Source organism: Brienomyrus brachyistius, chromosome 6 (genome assembly GCF_023856365.1).
Source record: "Brienomyrus brachyistius isolate T26 chromosome 6, BBRACH_0.4, whole genome shotgun sequence".
NCBI lineage: Eukaryota > Metazoa > Chordata > Actinopteri > Osteoglossiformes > Mormyridae > Brienomyrus > Brienomyrus brachyistius.
Genome location: NC_064538.1, coordinates 28,972,731 through 28,996,253, shown reverse-complemented (window position 1 = coordinate 28,996,253; position 23,523 = coordinate 28,972,731). Strand labels below are relative to the sequence as shown.

General features: G+C 37.8%; 1 protein-coding gene across 2 annotated transcripts in view; it reads left to right on the top strand.

Annotated features, from left to right (window-relative positions):
- Window positions 1-508: 508 nt before the first annotated feature.
- Window positions 509-23,523, top strand: part of LOC125744373 (lysine-specific demethylase phf2-like) — a 26,690-nt gene continuing 3,675 nt past the window's right edge. The window contains exons 1-19 of one of the 2 annotated variants that reach the window (XM_049016112.1): window positions 509-893; window positions 7,154-7,239; window positions 8,751-8,865; window positions 10,223-10,383; window positions 10,528-10,669; window positions 10,853-11,039; window positions 11,262-11,424; window positions 11,664-11,751; window positions 11,994-12,100; window positions 12,308-12,399; window positions 13,642-13,731; window positions 14,599-14,928; window positions 15,187-15,309; window positions 17,010-17,116; window positions 17,350-17,528; window positions 17,955-18,022; window positions 18,903-19,069; window positions 22,217-22,512; window positions 23,307-23,402. In XM_049016112.1, coding sequence (XP_048872069.1) covers window positions 796-893; window positions 7,154-7,239; window positions 8,751-8,865; window positions 10,223-10,383; window positions 10,528-10,669; window positions 10,853-11,039; window positions 11,262-11,424; window positions 11,664-11,751; window positions 11,994-12,100; window positions 12,308-12,399; window positions 13,642-13,731; window positions 14,599-14,928; window positions 15,187-15,309; window positions 17,010-17,116; window positions 17,350-17,528; window positions 17,955-18,022; window positions 18,903-19,069; window positions 22,217-22,512; window positions 23,307-23,402 — 2,695 coding nt within the window. In that variant the 5' untranslated portion in view covers window positions 509-795. Of the gene's footprint in view, window positions 894-7,153; window positions 7,240-8,750; window positions 8,866-10,222; window positions 10,384-10,527; window positions 10,670-10,852; window positions 11,040-11,261; window positions 11,425-11,663; window positions 11,752-11,993; window positions 12,101-12,307; window positions 12,400-13,641; window positions 13,732-14,598; window positions 14,929-15,159; window positions 15,310-17,009; window positions 17,117-17,349; window positions 17,529-17,954; window positions 18,023-18,902; window positions 19,070-22,216; window positions 22,513-23,306; window positions 23,403-23,523 lie in introns of both variants that reach the window. The other variant, XM_049016111.1, reaches the window with a different exon arrangement.

Here is a 23,523-nt window from a genome sequence, read left to right as displayed (position 1 = left end):
AAAAACTCCTTTTAGAAAAAAGGAACTGCAGGGACAGGTTTTGAGATTTACATGAAACAGTTAACACTTCCTGTCCCAGTAGAAATGTAGTTTGGATAGTTGTGCAGTGATATGAAACGTCTGTTTAAATAAATTTGCATATTTCTTCAAAACAAGGGTCTTAAGTGTGCCAAAATAGAATGTTGTAACGAAATGTCACAGTTGAGAGGAGTTTTTAACATTAAAATGGGCAGACTGACAATAATTATGATAGATATATTATTATTGTCATTTTATTTTTATTTTATTGTTTTGTGTAGGGAGGTGAATAACACGTCAAGAAACATCCTCCGAGGTAAAATCCTTGAGGATTTTAAAGTTTCATGTTTAATTCCAGTTAACTTGCTTGAATGTTACAGGATACATAATACATGTTAAACGATCTTGTATTAATGAAAACTACTAATATGATTTGACGTGGATACAGTGCTACCAGCTGACGTAACAGCATTACAATGAAGGGATACATTTTTTCTTACAGTTTACCAACGTTTGAATACTGTAGTGTCACCAGGGGGCATGCACACAACAATGCACTTCAGGAAATACAATTAGTTCAACATTTTGTCAAGACTGCGCTCAAGACTTGGAAGACTTACAGGGGGAAAGAAAAAAAAACATTTTTTTGTTACTGAATGTCAGTGTAATTTTAATGGTTCGATACCAAGTGCGGTTCTTAGGGTTTTCTGATTGTAAACTGGTTCCAGGAGGAATCGTGCTGCCTCTTTCTCCGGCGTTGTTGTGAATTGATCCAACATGGCGACCGTACCCGTTTATTGCATCTGCAGATTACCGTACGACGTGACCCGGTTTATGATTGAATGTGACGCCTGCAAGGACTGGTTCCACGGCAGGTAAAAGCATGATTGCATATTTTGTTTTGTTTGCAGTTCGTGGTTTTTTTTTTTTTAAGTTTTGACCTTTACCAGTCGCTTTGCTTTGCATCTGAAATAGCAAAAGCGAGGCCGCTTGAAAAAAAGGCGGAGTTTACATTATGTTTAGATTAACCGATTTATTTAATACGCTAATATTATGGATAGCTAAAAATGTTTAATCGGAGATGTATTGCTGAATTAGGATCATTGCTTGTGTTTCATTGCTTATCTTTTACTGTTAACCTTTTTATTGTCGCGCCGTTGCAACACTGAAGTGATGGGGAAGCCTCGGTACCTTTTTGTGCCAGACACCCGGGAAGCATGGATATTATTCCCATTTTCAAAATCCATAAATTGTGACATAAATGTCACAGTGATCAGGCGATTATTTTATAGATTGGTAAATTCTATAAAACTGTTTTACATACTTGTTTTTTTATCGCGCTCGAAACAAAGCAAATCAACTAGCATTAAGAAAACAAAATTGCAAGGGATTTCACAAGATTCGTATAGTTAATGGGTGTTTTGTACATGCCGTTACATTTCTTTGTATTATTCAGGGGAGTGCTGGTGAATTCATGTTGTTTTCGTAGGGAAAGCCGCTGAATTGAAGTTGTTCTTGCACCGGTGGAACTTTGCCTGTGATTTATAGTATGTATAACATACGATGTGATAAATAAGTGATATAGTATCATAATTCGCAATAAATATCAAAAGACTAGTACTTTTAATGCAAGCAAACGATTTTATCCGAAAGATCCACCGCTTTCCTGGTTTAATTTACTTATCAGATTTACGCGCGTAATATAATGAATTCGGATTCACTACAAAATCGGAGCGTTTAGAGGCGACGCCTGGTGATTGTTCAGTACCTGATTTTAATGGAATGTTTAATGGAGTGAATTGTCTGTTTTCAGGAATAGTGCTGTGTTTCTGCCCTGTGTTCCTGAGGACATTATGATACATTATGTAAATACGATATAGGCATTGCTCCGGAATCCTAAAGCTTTTGTACATTTTGATCGTTGTAATAGAGTGAAAGTTACAGTGACTTGGTTTTACGTGTACGTGTCTTTATATATCATTTTTTTAGAACCGCGGAATGGGTCTTGTATCATGTAAATACAGCCAGTCCGGTGAGTAAGTCGCTGTTGTTCGGGTTTGTAGCTTTATTTCATACAGCTTACTTTCAGTGCTTTGCTGATTTTCGCATGTAAGCGTAATGTTTTATGCGTTCATTCTGGCTGTGCTGAGACGTTGTTAACATGAAGAATATCAGATGGATGGCATAGGCCTAATATAAACACTAGTGTAATTGTATACATAATTTCAGTTGAAACAATTGAACTGACAAAACAAAGCATTGTAATGTACTGTAAAACGCCCTGAGTTGTAATGTCCTGTAAAACGCCTAAACGTGCTCTGTAGTAGCAGTTTTTTAAATGGCAAATACAGGGGGATTCGAATATAAAAAGCACAAGTCAGATCTCAGTGTGGAGTTATCAGTGAGGTTGGGGGCATATGGTCTTATTTAGAACTGACAAAACTAACACTTCCAAATTGAAGCTGAATTAAATACTGCAGCATGAACAGATTTAACTCAAATTCTGTGCTATTCTTAAAATATCTCCCTACATGATCCAACTCCAATTTGTTCCATGGCGTCTACCTGTGGCGATTCCTGCAGCAGTAGAGCGCATGTCCCTGATTGCCATTTCAGTTCCCCCTGCACTGCATCGTATGCCTGTTTGCCTGTGCAGGTGTCAGGGTCTGTTAACCAGGTTTCAGGGCCAGTTGGTAGCTTGTCTCCATCTATCTATAGACATACTGTGTTGTCTGTGGAGTTGGATGATGAGGAAAAGTGTTTGACAGGTCACAAACATTTACTTTCCAGGGAAAACATCTTCTTCTTTATGATTTCCTACAGATACCAAGGCCTTGTGCAGACCGCATATATACCAGCACAAGCTTGATGCGTACGCCAATCAAATTGTTGCAGTGGCATGTCGGTCATTTCAGATTTTGAGTTGCATGCTGCTGTCTAATTCTTTCAGACTATGTGCATTAATTAAGTTAAATTAGGAGGGGCATATAATTCAAATGTCAGTACAAAAATAGATTTAAGTTATTACGATACTGTTATTTGAAGAATTTTCAGCATGTGCTGACCAGGTGGGTTATGGGTATTTTCATATCTGTGCTTGTGTAGATCAGCTTATGAATGAGGATTTGCTGGAAAGCATAGAATGTGGTGGTGTGATCATGGGGTGTCACTAATGAACCAGAAACTGTGGCTGGGATCGCCTCTTCTCTCTACCAGGAGACAATAAATGGGTGTCATATGGCCTGCAAACCTAGCCAATGTTACGCCTGGACTTCATGTAGCAAGACAAAGGGAAAATTGTCTGAAAACACTTTACGCACATTGTCTAGACTTTAGGTACACTTCCCGTCCACTTTAGGTTATTTTTAAGAAATAAGCAGACTAAAAGACAGTGAAATTAGTGTGATTGTTTCAGCGATTTTCAGTGAACTTCAGAGCATCATACTGTAATTCCTTCACCCATTTGAATAACTACTTTTTTTTTGAAAGCAGGTAAAATCTACTTTCTTCCCAGTTACTGTAAGTTAAAAAATTGTAACCAGCAGACCAAGTAACAGGTGATTATTTTATATACAAGTAGTAAGCATCCATATGTATTATAAGAAATTGTGACTTGTTACGGCAGGTTTTTTTTTTTTTTTAATGACCAAATGTACGAAAAAGTTTGTGTGATGAACTTTGACCTTGAAAAAATAAACTTATGGTACAGTTAAGTTAAAAAAGTTACAGTGCATAAGAAAAAAAAAATCTGAGCTCTGGAATGTATGTGTAATTCACACGCCAAATTTAATAAAAATCAGAAATGGTAATGCAAAGGCCTGTTGTTGAATTAACATAGAATGAAAGATCATATTATCATAGAGTGAAACTGCTTTGTGAAACACTAACAAGTCATGATCAACTAATTCAAAACTCACAGGGTCTCTCGCCAGAGAAGAGAAATTTCCAGGAGTCTCTCCTATGTCAGTCATTTATGAGTCTAGTGTTATTAACCAAGATATAATTACAAAAAAGAAACAAACGGACTGGCTGCCTACACATTGCATGCTTGGAGGCTCATATTGTGATATTGTAATGCAGGGGTGTCAAACTCCAGTCCTGGGGAGCCGGAGCCCTGTGTAGCTTAGTTCTTTCCCTGTTCCACCACAAATGATTCAGCTCAAGAGCTGTGTGGTAATTAGCACAAGGAGTTGAACCAGGTGTGTTAAATGAGGGGAAACCAAAAACTGTGCAGGGTTCCGGCCCACAAGGACTGGAGTTTGACACCCCTGTTCCAATGAATATTAGTTTGAATACAAGAAATGTTATGAACCAGTTCCCAACTCCCCACATTGGGGTAAAGCTGCCGTACTAGAGACTCTGTCCATTAAAGACATTACTGTTATGGATGTAGGCCATGAGTCATATGTGGTGGATGTTGAAGTTGGAGGTTAATTGAGCATGAGTGGGTTTTAATGAGAATATAATGTTCATGACAAGGGATGTCAGTTTTACTAATTGCAGAAACACCCATCAAATTAAGAAAGATGAACAATGAGCTGGTGTTTTAGTACTTTATAAAGTTTCTGCTTTACATTCATTGACACACAAAGAGAACTCATACAGACCTGGCCAAAAGTACTGGTACCCGTCTACTTTCTAAAAAAAGAATGAGAATTTTCAGTGAAATAATTTGAAACTAACAAATGTAATTGGCATCCACCAATGCTTACTCCTTTTTCCACAGAGCAGATATTTTGATTTATGACTAAATTTATGATTTATAAATTTATGATTGATTATTGTAAATAAGTGCAAAATGGCATGGACAAAATTATTGGGACTCCTAACAAAGAAATGGATTGCAGTGATATTTGAAGTGGTGTCTCACAGGTGTCTTCAGTTTTATAATCAGTCACTTAGCTTATTTGAATGGAGAAAGTGCTCACTCGGCTGTGTCATTGTAGAAGATCCGGGAAGACTATTTCTGAAACACTGACACAAAAAATAGCCTGACTAGTGTTGATTCATGTTGATAAGCCGCAGTTCAGAGACTGTCATTTGGACAGATGAAACATAATTAGAGGTTTAAGTCACAGCAGCTGTATGGTTCAACTGAACATCTATGGAAAGAGCTAGAACTCGCAGTTGGGAGAAGGAACTCTTCAAACATAAGAGGACTAGTGTAGTATGCTCAAGAGGAGAGGGTCCGATTACCAGTGAAGAAGTGTGGAATTCTCATACAAAGCTACGGAAAGTACCTGAATGCAATTACTGCCTCAAGAGGGTATGCTACAAAATATTAGGTTAGAGGTCACAATAATTTTGTTGATTTTTTTTTTAATTCGTTTTAATAAAAAAAAAATGTTGTTATAAATCAAAGCAAAGTATACGCTCTGTTGAATAATGAATGTTGGATGTGAATTACTCTTGTCAGTTTCAGCTTTTTCTTTTTTAAATAGTGGAAGAGCACCAGTACTTTTGGCTGTGTCTATAAGTGAAGAAATGTATACAGTATACTGAAACCTAATTCAGTATAAGAAGAATATGAAACTACGCACATGCAGACAGATGGGGGGGGCATATTCCCACAACCTTGGAGGTGTGAGCTGATAAAACTACCCACTAACCACCTGTGTCAGCTGAGCGATTCATGCTGCAGATGACGGCATAACCCAACTCTTCTCTTTGAAAGAGGTTTATTCATGATGTTGACAAGTTTGTCGCGGCGCCCTAGAGTGAACCCCACGCTTCGGGAAGCTCCTCGGCCTGTGTGTCCCGCGCAGGGCTCCGCATTGGGGATCGGCTGCCCCAAATGGCAGGAATCTCGTTTTGCTTTTTGTTTATGACTGCAGCTGCAGCTGTGAGAATTGCCAGAGCATTTTTCTGTATGTGCTGGGTGGGTCAAAGGCACTTTTGAGTCACATACGCCGGCACTGTGCAAGCTGCCTCAGAAATACACATGAAGTCTTTATATGAGAACTTTGGGAAAAGGGAGGGAATATCCATATCGTGGCCTTTCATTCTGCAATGTGGAGCTCACCCTCATTGGCTGAACCGGGTCTGATACTGAACTGATAAAGTACTGTTACCTTCTAAGAAGGAGTTAATGTGGTTGTTCCTTTGTATTGATACTGCAGTAGGTGCCATTCAACCCCAGTTTGTTAAAATACTGTAGCTGGTACTTTGGGGGTGAAAAATATCCCTTCGAAATACATTTTTGCTATTATTCGCGTATATATCGTACAATAACTTGTAAGTGATAATTATATGGATATAATTTTCTCTAATGAAAACCCCTACTAATGTTGCATTTTCTTTTAACTGTTTAGTTAAAAAACACCGCTTGCTTTTTAGAAATCTTGGTTTTAAATCAAGTCATGAAATGCATATTCAATACATTTTTATATATTTCCTTCTACAACGCAGTTGCCTGAAAGCACTCGATAAGAATGTGTGACATTACGTTATTATTTTTTGCATGCTTAATGGTTCATAATATGGGTGACATATATATATATATATATATATATATATATATATATATATATATATATATATATATATATATATGGAATATGGAAGAAGCAGAAACAGGACCAAAATTTTCCTAGTTAGGGGAAAAAAATGCCCCCTTCCCTCTAAATGTGAGATCTCAACTGTGGTCAGTGTCAGAGTTAATGAGCTAGTTGTCCATGCAGCTCGTGGTAAGTGCAGATTTTAGGCTCCAATCATCATTTCATACTTCCATGGGACTAAAACATTAGTGCCTTTTTTAAATCTGAAACTTACCTTGCAAATATTTATCTCTGCTAAATTCTGCTGATATTATAAACACATGGTTTTTATTTCGGTGCTACTCGTGTAGGCCAACATAAAACTTGGATTACCCTGTTTACGCAGGAGAGAAAAATCTTATGTTTTTTTTTTTTTTGTCCGTATACTGAGTGGGCTTTGCTGAACAAATGTTATAGCTCCCTTGGCAGAGAGAACATTACATTTAAATTTGCCTGATTTTTAAAAAAATTTTTTATTGTACAAATGCTAATTGTTATTTTATGCATTTTACACAACAGTAAGTCAGCTAATGTTGGAAGAATGCTATAGGCACACCTTGATGGAGTATATTTATTAAGCTAATTTTTGTCTCTTTCAGCTGTGTTGGGGTGGATGAGGATGAGGCTGCTGATATTGATATCTACCACTGTCCCAACTGTGAGACTCTGCATGGCAAGTCCACCTGTAAGTTCATAGAGCGGAATCCACCATCACAGAAATCACTCTTTCTGAGCATTAATAACTAACTGCTTTTCGATGCATTTGTATCATACTCCTCTTATATTGTTTTAGGTTATGTTCTGCTGCTAATTTTGGTTAATTCTGTTTCCTGAGGTGAAAATCCAGACCAAGATTTTGTTTCAACCAACCAGTTAAGCATAAAGAGTCAGAGGCGCAGAGCACTCAGCTGGTTGGCTAAAACAAAATGTTTGTCTGGATTTCTGGACCTGGACTATCCACCTCTGCTCTGCACCAAACTTTCCTTTCCAGATCTATATTGGCTGAAATGGCCTGACATTTGAAACTTTTATTATTTTAAATTATCTATGCGGATGAAAAACAGTCTGATTAAATGCAGAGTAACAGCAGTTTTTACATGTGCTATAGTGCCCATTTTTTCCACACCTTTCATAATATTTTCCTTTCCTGACCAGTAATATAATGCAATAGCATTTTTTTCATTTAAGAATAGATATCACGATCTAATTCAAATCAATATTTGTTTACTTTAAGGGTCCAGTTTTGCTTAAAATTCCTTTAAAATTCCCATAAAGCAGATTCATAACATGAAAAATGACCACAAATTGAATGTACTGCAAAAAAGGAATTCAATTCAAATAAAAAAATCATATAAAAATAAACTTTTTTTGACGTCGGACGTAACACTAGAAAATGCTGACAGTGCAGGATTTGTTGCTTTTCTCTGACTGCCTCTGCTTGTTCCAGGGGGAGAGTTTGACATTGAATTTGTGACTGTAAACTCTTGCATTCTTCATGTTCTACAAGTTGGAAATGCTTCAGGTGGTGAAATAAGTTAGTATTTCCAGTTTTGGTTGGCATCAGTTTTCAGCAGAGTTTACAGTACACAGCCCCCGTCTGCTGTACGCTGGATTTTAACCAGCCAATGTACCCCCACACCATCAGTGTCTTTTTACCATTTGTTATTCACAAAATCTCTCTTTTGTTAAGATGCTGTGGCTGCTGAACTGTCATTTTCTTTACAGACACGCAAACTTTCTCCCTCATACAGTATACTGCCATATTCACTAACTTAACCAACCTGCTGTACATTTGTCTGATCTTAAGACTGTCATATGATTGGAATCATATTTTTGTCATGTAATAGGCTGTTGAGTGCTCTCCAGTAGTGTTCCTTATCCACAGTTTAACAAAGTTTCTCATTTTCCTGTCATTTTAAATTTTATATTGCAGTAATTGTGGGCTATAGTGTTTTTGTATCCTAACCCTACAGTGTAGATGCCTAATCAGTACAGCTGAGAGGGCCTGAAACGAAAAATAAATGAGTACATTTGTAAAATGTCAGTGTATTTGTGCTGTTATTTAGCTTCTGATGGAATGCAGTGTCTTAGAGGTTTAACCAAAAGTCCAGCACAGGTGCTCATGTTGATAAATACTTTGAGTGTTGTTTTGTATAATTAACACTTTACTGATTGTCTTTATTGGGGCTCCCTCAGTGAAGAAGAAAAAGACCTGGAATAAACAGGACACTGGACAAAGCGGAGATGTCAAACCAGTTCAGAATGGCAGTCAGGTTTTCATAAAGGAGCTCCGAAGCAGAACCTTTCCAAGGTATGCACGTGTTTTTTTTGTTTTTTGTTTATTGAAATATTTCTTCTTCTTGAAATGTGTTCTGTAAATGCATTTCAAAATATAATTTTAAACAATACTCCGAATAACCAGACCATATTGGAGGGTTAAAAAGCATACAAAAAGGTGATAGTAAATTATTATAAAGGAAAGAAAAGAACAAGAAGAAAGAAAAATAAAATAAAATCAGCTTAAAAAATACAATGAGTGTTCCCTCAAGTTTATATGTAGACTGTTGAGAGTGCATACTATCTTTTCCCCTTGATGGTGGGCATGTGTTGAGTGTGTGTGTGTGTGTCTTTTTGTGTGTTGGAGAAGATAAAAACCATACATTGAGAGGTCGAGATGGAAGAGAGGAGAGGTAGGAGCAAAGGGAAGATTGATTGGAGGAAGGTTGTTGTTTGGTCAACCAAGGCAGGCCAGGCCCAGTGTGCACTGTGAGTGGGCCTGAGGGAGAGGTGTGGCAGCCCCCCCCCCCTCCATGAGAGCCCTACCCCAGGCAGACCACTCCCTGCACGTCATACTACCCCTATTCTAAAATGGAATTTGTTTGCTTGTTTTTTTTTGGCCTGTCTGAGTGAGAGAGAAAGTGCTAATCTGGTGTAATGCAGTAAAAAGAAGCAGATCATGCAGGTTAGTCCAGCCCAGGGAGAGATCAGTGGGTGGGAAAGTGGACACAGGAGGGCCACCACCCCATTGACTCATCCCTCTGTTTAGCTTTATGTGAGTGAGTGACTGCCTGACTGAAAACACATTCTTTTTTCCTTGCTGTTGTTGTTGTGCTGTTATTGCTTCTGTTGCCTGTTTGGGATCAGTAGATAAATGCTTCTGATTACAGCAAACTTCATTTCATTTTCTGTGAGCAGGTGGAAAATTTAGTTGATAAACACCAGAAAACTCTAATCCAAGGCTTTTCCATGAAGCATGATTTTATTGCTCATAATTCCTAAGCTTTCCTTAATTCACCCAGTATGGTAGGGAGACGGATTACCTTTTTATTACTCCAGATGACAAACCCTATTGCTCTTGACTTCATGTAGAACAAGGTTGAAGGATTTTTTTTTCCCACATTACTGAGCTGCACCAGTATGGGGATCTGATATATCACCCGATAGTCCAATATGCTTTCAGAAAGGAGGGGAAGAGAATCTGCCATAGAACATTAAAATACCTATGTTTCTATCAGAATACCTTTTGTAGTAACTGAAAGTGAAAGTGGTAGCCGTGACAGGTTACATCATGAATAGAGATCGTCAACCTGTCTGTCTGTGGCAAGGCTTGTATGTCAATGTTCAGTATGCAAAATATTTAACCAGACCTTGTGTCATTTTTATTACAGTTCTGATGATGTGGTTGTGAAGCTGAGTGGAAGTCAGCTAACCTATGACTATCTGGAGGAGAATGGGTTTACCGAACCGATATTGGTTGCAAAGAAAGATGGACTCGGGCTGTCGATGCCAGCTCCGACGTTCTACATCAGTGATGTAGAAAACTATGTAGGTGAGTGACAGTAGGATGCTTTGAAACTTTTTATCCAGCTCTATGTTAGCAAATATTTGGTATTTTATGTATTTTGTTGTTATCTTCAGGAGTTTCTCTTTTATACTTGGTTAATTTTTTCATGACTTATTTTCGACTTATTAGGTCCAGAGTTTGTTGTGGATGTTGTCGATGTCACCAAACAGACAGACAACCAGATGAAACTTAAGGAGTTTGTTGATTACTACTACAGCACAAACCGGAAGCGAGTATTAAACGTGATCAATTTGGAATTTTCAGAAACAAGGTAATGCTCTCTAAGACACTCAGCTCTTTTTATGAACCAGGATCCAGCGGCATCTGCCTTCATATGCTTTATATATAATACGTTTTTTTAAGTCTTTCAGATTTTGACCTTCACATTTTTCAGTTGGAATTTATGACAATGCAAGATGATACATTGAGTCAAAAACTCTCTTCTCTGAAACAGAATGGCAAGCTTTGTGGAAAGTCCACAAATTGTCCGGAAGCTTTCTTGGGTTGAGAACTACTGGCCAAATGATGCACTTCTGGGCAAACCTAAAGTGACCAAGTACTGTTTGATGTGCGTGAAGGACAGTTACACTGACTTCCACATAGAGTGTGGCGGGGCATCTGTCTGGTACCATGTCCTCAAAGTAAGTGGCGTTTTCCTTTGTTGAGAATGGTTCATTTACATTTATATTTATTAATGTAGCAGACACTTTTATCCAGAGCAAAGCACAATTGGAAAATCGGTATCAAACAGTACCTGGGGCAGATTTTAGGAATCTCTTTTCGGTGGTATTGTAAGTTTTCATGGGTGGCAGAATAAATTCTGCAGAATTGAAGCACTGATAGGTATCACACTTTCCTTTCAGGGCGAGAAGATCTTCTTCTTGATCAAGCCCACCTCTGCCAACTTGTCTTTATATGAACGCTGGAGGTCTTCATCCAGTTACAGTGAGATGTTCTTTGCGGACCAAGTGGACAAATGCTACAAATGCATTCTGAAGCAGGGCCAGACTCTTTTCATACCGTCAGGTTAGGGTGACCTTGCAATCTTCATTTCAGTGTAAATTACAACATAAAATTATGTAAAAGTTACTGGGTTTTTATGGAACAGTGTTATCTTGTTAAAGCATTACCATGTTAAAATGAATATTACTATTATTTTTTAATTAAATATACACAAGTAACTGAGGGGCATTTTTATTGGCTGCAGAAAGGTGACTGGCATGTTAATATCTTAATCTTTCTTGTTGTTTTTTTTACTCATTCAGGGTGGATTAATGCAATTCTGGCCCCTGTAGATTGTCTAGCCTTCTCAGGCCACTTTGTCCACAACCTCAGTGTAGAGATGCAAATGAGGTAAGTATACAGATGCAAATTAGATCTTTTTTACTTTATTAATAATATTGTCTTACTAAGCTGATCATTTCTTCCAGAAAACTAATATACAACTGGATATTAAATATGCGTTACTATAATTCTAAGGATGTAAAATGTCTCATCCATGTACTCCATGAAATAACGTGAGGTTTGTTTCTTCATCCCAAGTGCTTCTACACCCGGTTAGCTTTTTGCTAACAATTACCTTTTACCTTCCTCAGAGCATATGAAGTGGAGAAGCGACTGAAGGTGGCCAGCCTAACTCCATTCCCAAACTTTGAGACTGCCTGCTGGTATGTGGGGCGCCATCTGCTGGAGAGATTCAAAGGTACAGCAGAAGAGAAGAGTCGCGGACTCAACATGGGATGGATCTGCACAGTCGTTCTGCAGGTTCACCCTGCATATCAAACACCTACACTTATTTAGAGCTGAAGATGCTTAGAAATGCTGGTCAGCTTGGTAGCTGATTTGTGTATGATTTGGAATAATTGTTTAATTGTTGCATTGTCAGTAGTGTTCACTTTCACTTTTGCAGGCTTGCACAAAGCTAATAAGCAACCAGCTCCGTACCTGATTCTTGGTGCCAAAATTCTCAATGCGGCCTTCAGATCATGGACTAGAAAGCTGGTAATTTTTATATAAATCAATTAAAATTCTTTAACATTGCAGCTGCTTTTGTAATGTGGGTATTCGTATGAATACATCTTTCCTGCGAATGACTGAAGATGGTAATTGAAAACTTTCCACCTAAGGTTCTATTTAGAACAAAATGTTGCATGTCACACTGCCTTAAGCTAGAAGATAAGATAAGATAAGGAAATACATCCAGAATTGACCGTTAAACCTTTATCTGTTCATTTTAGAAGAGTGAAAACCTAAGTGATTTTTTAAGTTGCTAATACTAATACAAAAAAATGATATGTTATTATTCAGACTGAAGCTGAAATTCTATAATTTTATAGAATTACTATAAGTGGCAGAGAAGGTGGGAATATATTGAGAAAATTTTTTTAACACGAAACCTGCTTCTTATACTTTGTAAGTTTGGAAGGGTGTATTATGTTAGCTGTGAGTTGCCACCTCTGGAAGAGTTCAGTCCATCTAGCTAACGTGCAGGTTAAGCAAAGCAAAAGGTTTTATGTTGATTGCTTCATGGGATTTTGATTTGTGGTCTATCAGGGCGAAACTGACATAGATCCCGAATGGATGTGAATTTCACCCGCTTGACCAAAAAAATCCTTAGCTAGGCTGTTCAGTACTTTTTGATGTTGGGTGCTGAATTAGCTGTCCCCTGCTATATCACATACTGTATGGGTTAAATGCAGAGGACACATTTTGTTGTTGTGTGCTGTGGTGTGTCAACAATGACCACTGATCACTATGTTCAAATAATATATACTGCCCCCTTGTGGCCTGGAGAACTTTTATTCATCCCATGCAAAGCACAGTTAGAGAACGGAGTAACATTTTGGAAAGACATGAAAAATAAAACAATTAAGCAAATGTCAAAAAAAGATCAAGAAGACACAGAAAAAATATTTTATATTTCATTCTTTCTCAGTGTTAATTTTTGTGTTTTCATTTTCTTTTGCATTTACTTAAGCCTTTTTTATATTTGTGTGTGTGTGTGTGTGCGTGCGTGTGTGGTAATTCTTTTCCAGTGTCTTGTGTTTTTTCCCTTTCTGGGCCAACATAGCACAGTGCATTGTGTATTTTCAATAATGCTTTCCATGGTCTTGGGCACATGTTTATAGAAAATTGAAGGAAGAATGTTGTCGATTATATTACTCTACATTAGGTCAGAAATAACTCATCTTGTCCTCAAAAATAACTGCAAATATTAAAATATATCAATGTTATTTTTTAAAGGCTCTTCTTGAACATGAGGATGAACTTCCAGAGAATATGAAGCCGACTCAGCTTATCAAAGACCTTGCCAAAGAGATCAGGTTATCAGAGGTGTGGCATCATTTGTTTCTGTGGAATTATGTTTCTGTTTGTGAGGAATATGTGTGACCTTAGCACCTTACAACACGAATGCATTAACGTTTCTTTGTATACAGTTATATTCAGTTTTCATTCTTCTCAGATGTATTTTATTGGTGCGTGTAGTTGTACATCTGTGATTCATATTAAAGATCATTCTCAAGTATACTTCTTTCTTTCCAGAAAAGCGATCCTTTTAAATCACGAGTCCAGTTTATAATTAAGCAGTAACATACAGGAAGGAGTGCAGTTGTACTCCAATATATCATGGCTGTGATTATCTGGGCCTGTGGCCTCTTGCCTACGATGAAATCACCAAATCGTGACATATTGGAATACAACCATACAACTTTGAGTATGTTATTGCTTTTATACAAAGTTCATTGAGTAGCATTTATAAGGTAACAGTAATAAGCCACAACAGTTAATTACTTTATTATTTACAGTCCTCCTCAAAAATAAACAGCCGACTGTTGCCAGGCAACACAAAGATTCCCATGCAGCATAGCTCACTTGCTCCCAACTACTTTGCATCATGGTTCTTAGATATACCTGTTAAGCAGAGTGATACATCTGATGTGTCCGAGTGCGGTTATACTCTGAAAACAGCATTCATAGAATGCCTCTTCTCCATCCAGATTTCTTGGTCAGAATTAACTGTTGTATGAACTTGATTATTACTACATATTTGATCATATGGACATATATTGCAGTATCTACTTGCCTCCTCCTTCACCAGAAGTATTTGAAACTGATGGTGGTTGGAAGGGGATGATATTGGTGTTTGGGACTGAAAAAAAAAAGTTTTGTAATATTTCTCCCTCCTTTGAACTTCTGAAGAATGCAATGAAAGGCACCAAGGAAGACCCTGTTGCCAACACATCCATGGAGGAGCCCCCTGCCCCACCAGCTGAACCAGAGGAGCCCTTATCTCCTGCCCATGTTCCCTCACCTCCCAGGGAGAAGCTGCCCAGGAAGAAGGGGACCAAAATGGCCAAACCCCCAAAACCACCAAAGCTTCCAAAGGCTCCCAAACCTCCAAAGATTCCCAAAGTAAAGGATGAAGGGAAGAAAAAAGGGAAGAAGATGAAAGAGGGTGCGAGTTTGACCAAAATACCCAGCTCACCTTGCCAGGAGTCAAATGAAGAAGAGTTTCTCGACAAAGAGAAGGTAAGTGGATCTTCCTGATGTTCCTTTGAGCTTGCATTAAGGAAGTTCTAACAGTATCAGCCAGCAAAAGATGTGGGAGATTCTCTGGAAATCAGCAGTGCTGGCATGGTTTGACTATGATAGATTTGTAAAGTTTTTAAATGTGATTTAATGGTGTTTATTTTTCTATACCTTGTTCATTTCCTGTCAAAATTGTCTTCCAAATCTTTTCATTATCATGCTTTATCACAGGCAGATTTTTGTATCCTCAATGAACAGGCTGTAAAGAATGGATCAGAATCTACGGGGAGAGACAGTTTGAGTAAGAAAGATAATGTGCAAAGTGTGTCTGAAATGCGAGAGCAGAACAAGAACAAAACGGAAGCAAAATGGAAATACAAGGTGAGTCAGCTGGTCCTGAATGTAATGTGAATGATGAATGCAATATATTACCGTAAAATCCTTAAAAAATGATGACGTGATATCTGAATGAAATGGCAATAAAACACCATAGGGTGCTAACTTGATGTGAGATTGTACACCGATCAGCCATATCATTAAAATCACTGGCAGGTGAAGTGAATAGCTTTGATTATCTTTGTGCAATGGCACCTGTCAAGGGTGCAGTTATGTATTAGACAAGGAAATAGTAAGTTCTTGAAGCTGATGTGTTCGAAGTGGGAAAAATGGACAAGCGTAAGGATTTGAGTGTAGGGCTGACACTAATGACTATTTTTCTGTCAGATGATCTATCTGCTATTTCACAATTGGTTGATTTAATCTAAACAATTCATTTTCCTCCAGGAAATCATATTGACGATGTCATTTAAGTTAATAAATATAATAATATATATAATATAATATATATAATAATAAAATAAAATTTTATTTTAACGACAATAAACTGTATGTCTCTGCAGGGCTTTAGATAATGGACGCTGGCTTTTTCACATTATATGGCCTTTACTTACACCTGCAATTCTAAAAGTATATTAGTAGCACACCTAAAATATTATTGTGATGCCCAAAAGTTAGTCATCTGTATAAATTCAGTAGACCCTTGTGTTTATTAAATTTGGTTAGTGGAGCACGCCACATGTGAATGTTTTGAAATAGCATGTAAGTATTGAGCACTGTCACGGTGTAAGTCACGGTGAAGAAAAGGATGGCTCAACAGCCACAGCATATTTTATAAGAGGTGAGAGAGTCTGGTTCAACAAGGTAAAAAGACGTGGCAGTACTTTTTGTAGTTTAAAATCCGACACTTTTTTTGGTAAATATGGTTTTAATTTTAATTTCAGTTCACAAATTATTTTTTAAATTTATTGTCCATTTTCATTTCAGCTTTTAGTTTATGATAACACTGGTCCCAACAAGCCCAATTCGCATGATCACACACACTGGCACCGTCAGTCACGAATTAGCCCAGATTTTAGCATGGAATAGTAATGATAGAAATGTGTCATAACACACAGAAGATTTCAAATTTTTAGGTTTGGGGCTACTTAGCCGCAGACTGGTCAGTGTGCTCATTCTGACCCCTGTCCACTGCTGAAAGTGTCTACAATGGACATGTGTTGCAAACCAACAACTAGTGGGCATGTGTTGCAGATCAAGTACACCTCTTCAGGGCAACAGTATTCCCTGATGGCAGTGGCCTTTTTCAACAGGATACTGCACCCTGCCACACTGTAAAAATTGTACAGGAATGGTTGAGGAACATGAAAAAGAGTTCAAGATGTTGACTTGGCATCCAAATTCCCCAGATCGCAATCATCAAGCATCTGTGGGATGTTCGGGACAAACAAGTCCGATCCATGGAGGCCCCACCCCGCAACTTATAAGACTTAAAGGATCTACTGTTAACATCTTGGTGCCAGGTAACACAGGACACCTTCAGAGGCCTTGTAGAGTCCATGCCTTGACAGGTCAGAGCTGTTTTGGCAGCACAAGGGGGGCCTACACCATATTAGGAAGGTGGTTTTCATGTTATGGCTGATCGGTATATATTGCTTGGTACTTAAACTTTTTTTCAGAATGTTGACATTTTTTAAAAATAAAATGGGAACTATATTTTACAGTGTTTTTTTTTTTTATTTCAGAACAGTAAACCAGATTCCTTGCTGAAAATGGAGGAACACAAGAAGTCACTTTTGTCAGGAAATAAAGACAAATATGGTTTTTCATTTTCAAATAAAAAAATGTTAAGGTATGTAACTATTTTGAGTAGAACTGTGATATACTATGCAATGACATGGAGATGTATAAAATATTATGACATGTGGGACATAGTATGTACAAGACATTAATATGCATATATGCTATTCAGGCTCTTTGGCCTCTTTGTGCGTGACATTCCTGATCCCAAGTCATACGTGTGTGTTTTTGTTTTTTTTTCTTCATTTTCTTTTTTTTTTTTTGTTTTGTGTTTTTTTTGCAAAGCTGTAAAAGCCTGAAAACTCAGACTAGCACATCTGAGTTTGGGTCCTTGCATGACTTCAAGGAAGGCAAAGTCAAGCCAGTACGAGACGAGTATGAGTATGTCTCAGATGAGGGAGAGCTGAAGATCGATATTTTCCCCATGAGGAGGAAAAAGAGCCCCACCAAAAGGCCGTTATCCCGTGAGTGTACAACATGAATCACCCAAAAGGCCTCCTGGCCTTGTGTCATAGTCGACTGTAAAATCTATGTACAACCAGTGCATTTGAATGCTCAGTCAGCCACATCTAGTAGCTAGTATCAAGTTAAATGTTAACTTTATCTGGCTCAATCAGGTACCCAGATTGGTTTCATATTTCCATTCATCCATCTTCTAACCACTGGAGACTGGAAGCAAGGGTGAAACATGGTTGTGATTCAACTGCATTGCAGGGCACATAGAAGCAGATTTTCTCATATTGCACATGTGGAGATTGAGTGGGGATTCAAACTCCCAACCATGGGACTGTTAAGCAACAGTGTCACCCACTAATCCACCATGCCATCCTCAAATTATTATTTATATTACAAGTTTCAAGCATGATATGAAATATGTTGTATCTTTTTAGTTTTAACAGATGTCAAAGAACATATTCAACCGTCTAAAAAGCCAAAGATTCAGAAGAAAATTGACAAGGTAGGTGCAATAGCTTAATTTGCTATGTATTGTCTTAATCGTCTCGTATTTAGTATGTTTATTTACTCATTTTCTGATACGTATTTTAGCATTGTTTGTCTGTGTTCCCATTGAACAAGCATAATCTGATTAATTCCATTGTCTATGACATCCTTTTCATAACATTTGTTGCAGTATCTAAGACGTGATGCATTTGATCCTTGGTGTGTTTATCTTTAGTCCTGAACAACAGGTCACTTGACCTTTCATTTGAATCAGCTCCTCTATAGGTCATTTTTATAATGGGGACTGTGCTCCAGCTTAAGAAAAGAGACTTAGAAGTATAATCATAACAGTCTGCAGTTTTCGGATACGTTGATTGCCATTTCATCTTCTCTGTCATAGGCTGAAGACCACATTTTAAGCTAATTGCATGAGGAAATGTTCAAACATGAGGCACACCACATAATGATTATGGAAATGAATAACTGGCTCACTGAAGTTGATTCATTCTTGAGTTTCTTAGAGACATGTTAAACGCTAATATAAACCAAATATCAGTGGTAAATATTTATTTATAGCATGCAGAGTGGCTGTAGATGCCTTTTAAAGTGTTTTGCCAGATTCTACTAGATTTGTAAAGCCCATTTCCATTTGAAGCATAATCAACATTTGCAATAGATCAGAAATTTTAAAAGCTTTGAGACACACTTGTGTACTTTTCATAGTCATTATCCTGTATTTAAAAGTGAAGTAGTAACTAATGTTTAACTTTTTATTAAGATGTTTTAATTTAAACAAGCTTTACGCTACTGGAAATATGAATAATAAGCCAGTTTTATATATGTTTACCAGTTTATATATCCATCTGCAACTTGCCAATAACAATTTTCCATAAAAGCCAGATGACTCGTCAGACGATGAATCACTCCACATAGACATAAAAGGCAAAGCCCAGGTCAAAGGTCGAGTCTCAAAGGTCAAGAAGGAAAGTAGCACTGCAGCAGGGATTCTGGATCTTTTGCAGGCAAGCAAGCAAGTAGGCGGAGTGGATTACAATGCAGACAGGTATGGCTAATGTAACATTGCTTTTTTCCCTAGAACCTACATTTATCAGAAAGAAATCTTTAATGGCAGTAAACTGTCATTGCATACTGCAGAATAGGACTGCAGTATGCAACGGTAAGAAAAATTCATGGTATATCCCAAAATTATGATTTTAGTATTTAAAAAATAGGGTTGTCCACGGTTGACGTGTTAAAGCATTAGCATTAATTTTTAAGTAATAATGCATTATTTCTTTGATTCTTTGAATGCTTCTGGTATTTTGAAGGGAAGTTTTTAATAGAGACCTATAGTATTTCTTCCTGATTGTAAACAACATGAGAGCTTTAGTCTTGACCTTGCACAGAATCCCAGAATTCACAGCCAAAATCCAAACATTGCACCTCATTCACCAATATCATCCTTTTATTCTTAACGTTGTTCTTGAGAAAGGTTTGTATCAGATTTACGTTTTCTTAAATCACGGAATTGTTTGCCAATGTGTTTTTATAATGATGAATTCCATTGTTCCATTCCATTCAATTTTAAATTGAAAGCCTAATTTACATAGGTAAATGCCCCTGCAATACCCATAAACGGACATGAGACTAGGGCCATGTGCAAACACAAAAATCACACAAAGACAATAAGAAGTAATGATGAGAGAGAAGTCAAGAATGCTCAAACGAAAATCTAAAGACGGTGGTCGCACCGGACTCCAAACTTAAGAAAACTTCAGTAATGTAGTTCTGAAGTGGAGGTACTGCTGCAGGAAGTGAGCAGCAAACGAGCCGTCATTTTTAGTAGCATCAGTAGTGGATATAAAATAACACAAAAAGAAGCATGTGGTGGTATTGCTCATTTGAATATTTTAGTTAAAATAATATTTGTTGTTATTACAATTATCATTGTTTCGTAAAATTATAGTCATTAAAGGATTATTTATATATATTATAAATGATAAAAGTCTTATTGCAATTTAAGTCCCCTAATATCATACAAGTGGATTTGAAGAAAACACAATAAGCAATTATTTTGCACAAACTTGTCAGCAGACAAATGTACGTAAGTGTGCGTAGATTCTGTTCTTACCTAAGTTCAAATCCCGAATTACAGAATGAAAGTTGGCATCTTTGTAAAAACTGTGTTACGTGGGTTATAGGAAGAAATTTCTTCTTAAGAACAGTTGGTGAATGGGGCCCATTATGACTTTGTTCCTTTCATTTTAAAACATTGCCAGACAACTCAAAGGATAAAAATATTGTGATTTGCAATATTTAAGTTTTATTGAAGGCTAATACATTAAAATGACATTTCCAGTGATGAAATGCACTTTGAGTGATTGTCAGGGTTTTTTAAGGGTGCAGTTTGTAGTTATTGTTACATGCACCCTCTGTTTCCTTAGAATACACCGACATCTTCGGATTATTTTAGCTAGCTGTCCAACTAAGCAAAGGATGTTATTCATTGTGGGGGGAAGTGTCACGTCTGGGCATGTTTTACAGTCACAGTTTTAGGAATTAAGTCTGAATTAATGTGAGTTGAGAACATTAGATGTAACTCGTTTCTCATGTAATACAAATATGCTAGGGGCAACATGGTTTTTGCAGTGGTTAGCACTGTTGCCTCACACCTCTGGGACCCGGGTTCGACTCTCCGCCTGAGTTACATGTGTGTGGAATTTATGTCATCGTGGGGTTTCCTCCGGGTACTCCGGTTTCCCCCCACAGTCCAAAGATATGCTGAGACTAATTGGAGTTACTAAATTGCCCATAGGTGTGCATGTGTGAGTGACTGGTGTGTGTATGTGCCCTGCCATGGGCTGGCCCCCCCATCCTGGGTTGTTCCCTGCCTCATGCCCATTGCTTCTGGGATAGGCGCCGGATCCCCTGCGACCCAGGGTTGGAAAATGAATGGATATACAAATACGCTAATAATGTATTATTGTGTGTCATGGATATTAATGTGTTGTGACATCATCATTTAAATAGTGATATAGAATAGCACTAATAATTTTGTCATGTATGAGGTCAGATCATTGTGCTCTACTGCAGAATAAATCATGCTGATCGGTTTTTTGTAAGATTTTGGGTCCAATGCCTATCTAATGCCAAACTTTTAACATACGAGAAGCACCACTAAGAACCATAATACCAATAATAGTGGTTATATATTTATACATAGGAGTGCATGTGTGAGTGAATGGTGTGTGAGTGTGCCCTGCGATGGGCTGGCCCCCCATCCTGGGTTGTTCCCTGTCTCGTGCCCATTGCTTCTGGGATCGGCTCCAGACCCCCCGCGATCCAGTAGGATAAGCGGTTTGGAAAATGGATGGATGGATATATTTATACATCCTAAGAGTTGCTAATATAGTAACAAAATCAAACAAACAGTTCTTTAGCAGTCTTGTATAGAGAAAGAGAGAAAGAAATGTGGGTAAAATATAAGCAGTCATTAATAACTGAAATTATGAAATAGGAGTCAAAACAAATTTTCTGTCTAAATGACACAGGCTCCCATTTTGATAGAATTCTACAAAACTATTTTTCATTGGTGCGTGTACATTCCTCTAAAACAATGTGTCAAATTTGCTTACATCAATGACCAGTTTATTAGGCACACAACCCGCTCCACCAAATAGTGACTCATGTGGTTGCAACTGAATACATCCAGCAAGCAGACTGCGTTCAGAGGTTCAGTTACTGTTTTGAGTATGAGGTTCATGCTGTGTGATTTTAATCTTTTGATTGTTGGTGCCATACTTAATGACATTAGCTTCTTAGAAACGGCAATGTCTTGACTTCACTGAAATGGTGTTTTAAATAAAAAAACATCTAGCCAATGGCATTCAGTCACAAAAATTCACCTATCCAATAATAGGTCAGAGGAGAATGGGCAGACTTTTTGAAGCTGACAGGATGGATATAAGTGTCTGACTAACAGCTAAGTACAACAGTGGCCTTTAAAATGAATTTTCTGAATGTACAACTTGTCTTGAAGACTAGGTGTACCTGATAAAGTGGCCACTGAATATTTGTCACCAGCTGGCAGTTATCCTGTTATGTAAACTTTATGGCTGTCATGGTAACAGTTGTACTTTTTCAAAGCCGGGCTGTGTTCACTCCCACTTTTAACAAGCGTGTTGTGTATTTCTTATTAACGTAATTACAGTCAGCCACCTGCATCGCCCAGCACGCAGGAGGCTATCCAGGGCATGCTGTCCATGGCCAACCTGTCGTCTTCGGACAGCTGCCCACAACCAACGTGGAACAACAATCATTCCAAAGGAAACTTGCATGACACATTGTTAGGCAAGAAGCTGGGAAGTAGTAGTGGTGGCAATAACAAAGGTCCGGCCAAGCGACTCCTGAAGAAGACGCTGAGGAGGAGCAGCAGCCTGGAGAGTCAGGAGATGTATGATGATGAGCAAGACCACATGGATGCCTGCTTCAAGGACTCTGACTATGGTAGGGCCCGTGATCAGTGGCCATGAGAGGGCCAGCTCCCAGCTCCGTGATCACTGACCTAGCTGTTGCTGTAAAGAATTCCAAAACCCTTGCAAAGTTTTTATCCTACTCGTGCTAATTTTAAAAGGAAGGAAAACAAGTTGGAGAGGCGTCTGCTTGCTTTATTATGGATTGTGAGTCAGTACAGTTGTTAAAACGATGGCACGGTATCGTCAAAAAGTGCATTCCGTTTTTAATTGATTTAAACAATATGGCACATTTGTTTTCCAGATGATTGGGTTTGCGTTTATGGCTTGTGCTGTCAGTCCTCCTCAAAGCCGTATTGAAGAAATGACCATTTCTCTTAAACAGAATGTAATCCAGAAACACTCAACCAACACGCGGCTGTTAGCATTTTGTTAGGGGAACATTGTTTTTTTTTTAAGTTTTTGAGTAACTTTTTGTGCTGCATTTAATTTAGTGTAATTGTATATTTAGAATGAAATGGAAATGTAGAACAAATAAAATCAGATTTTTTTTATTCTAATAACTGCAAGTCGAATTGGTAATAATGTGTTAAAAGTGATAAAAATAATTTAGATAATTAAACATATTTTGACTTAATGCTAAGCTTCCACTAAGCATCATGTGTTTGATTGTGGTTTTTTTCTTAAAATGATATACTGATTATATAGAATATTATGTCGCTTCAACCACTACAGCTGTTAAAAGTGTCACATGCCAGGCTAATGGAACCAGCTTGAAAGAAACCAGCAGATAGACAAGCTTTCTAATGAAGTCAACATCTTTTGCAGTTTACCCCTCTTTGGAGTCCGAAGATGACAATCCTATTTTCAAGCCTAGATCAAAGAAAAGGAAAAGTTCGGATGATATTCCTTACAGCCCAACAGGTATGACCATTAAGATACAGAGGCATTAGGCAAGAGTAACATTTTCCATTAGAATAAAATTTTAAGATGGCAGAAGTTCTAAATCATAGACGCAAAACTACTTAATATTGCTGTTGAGTCA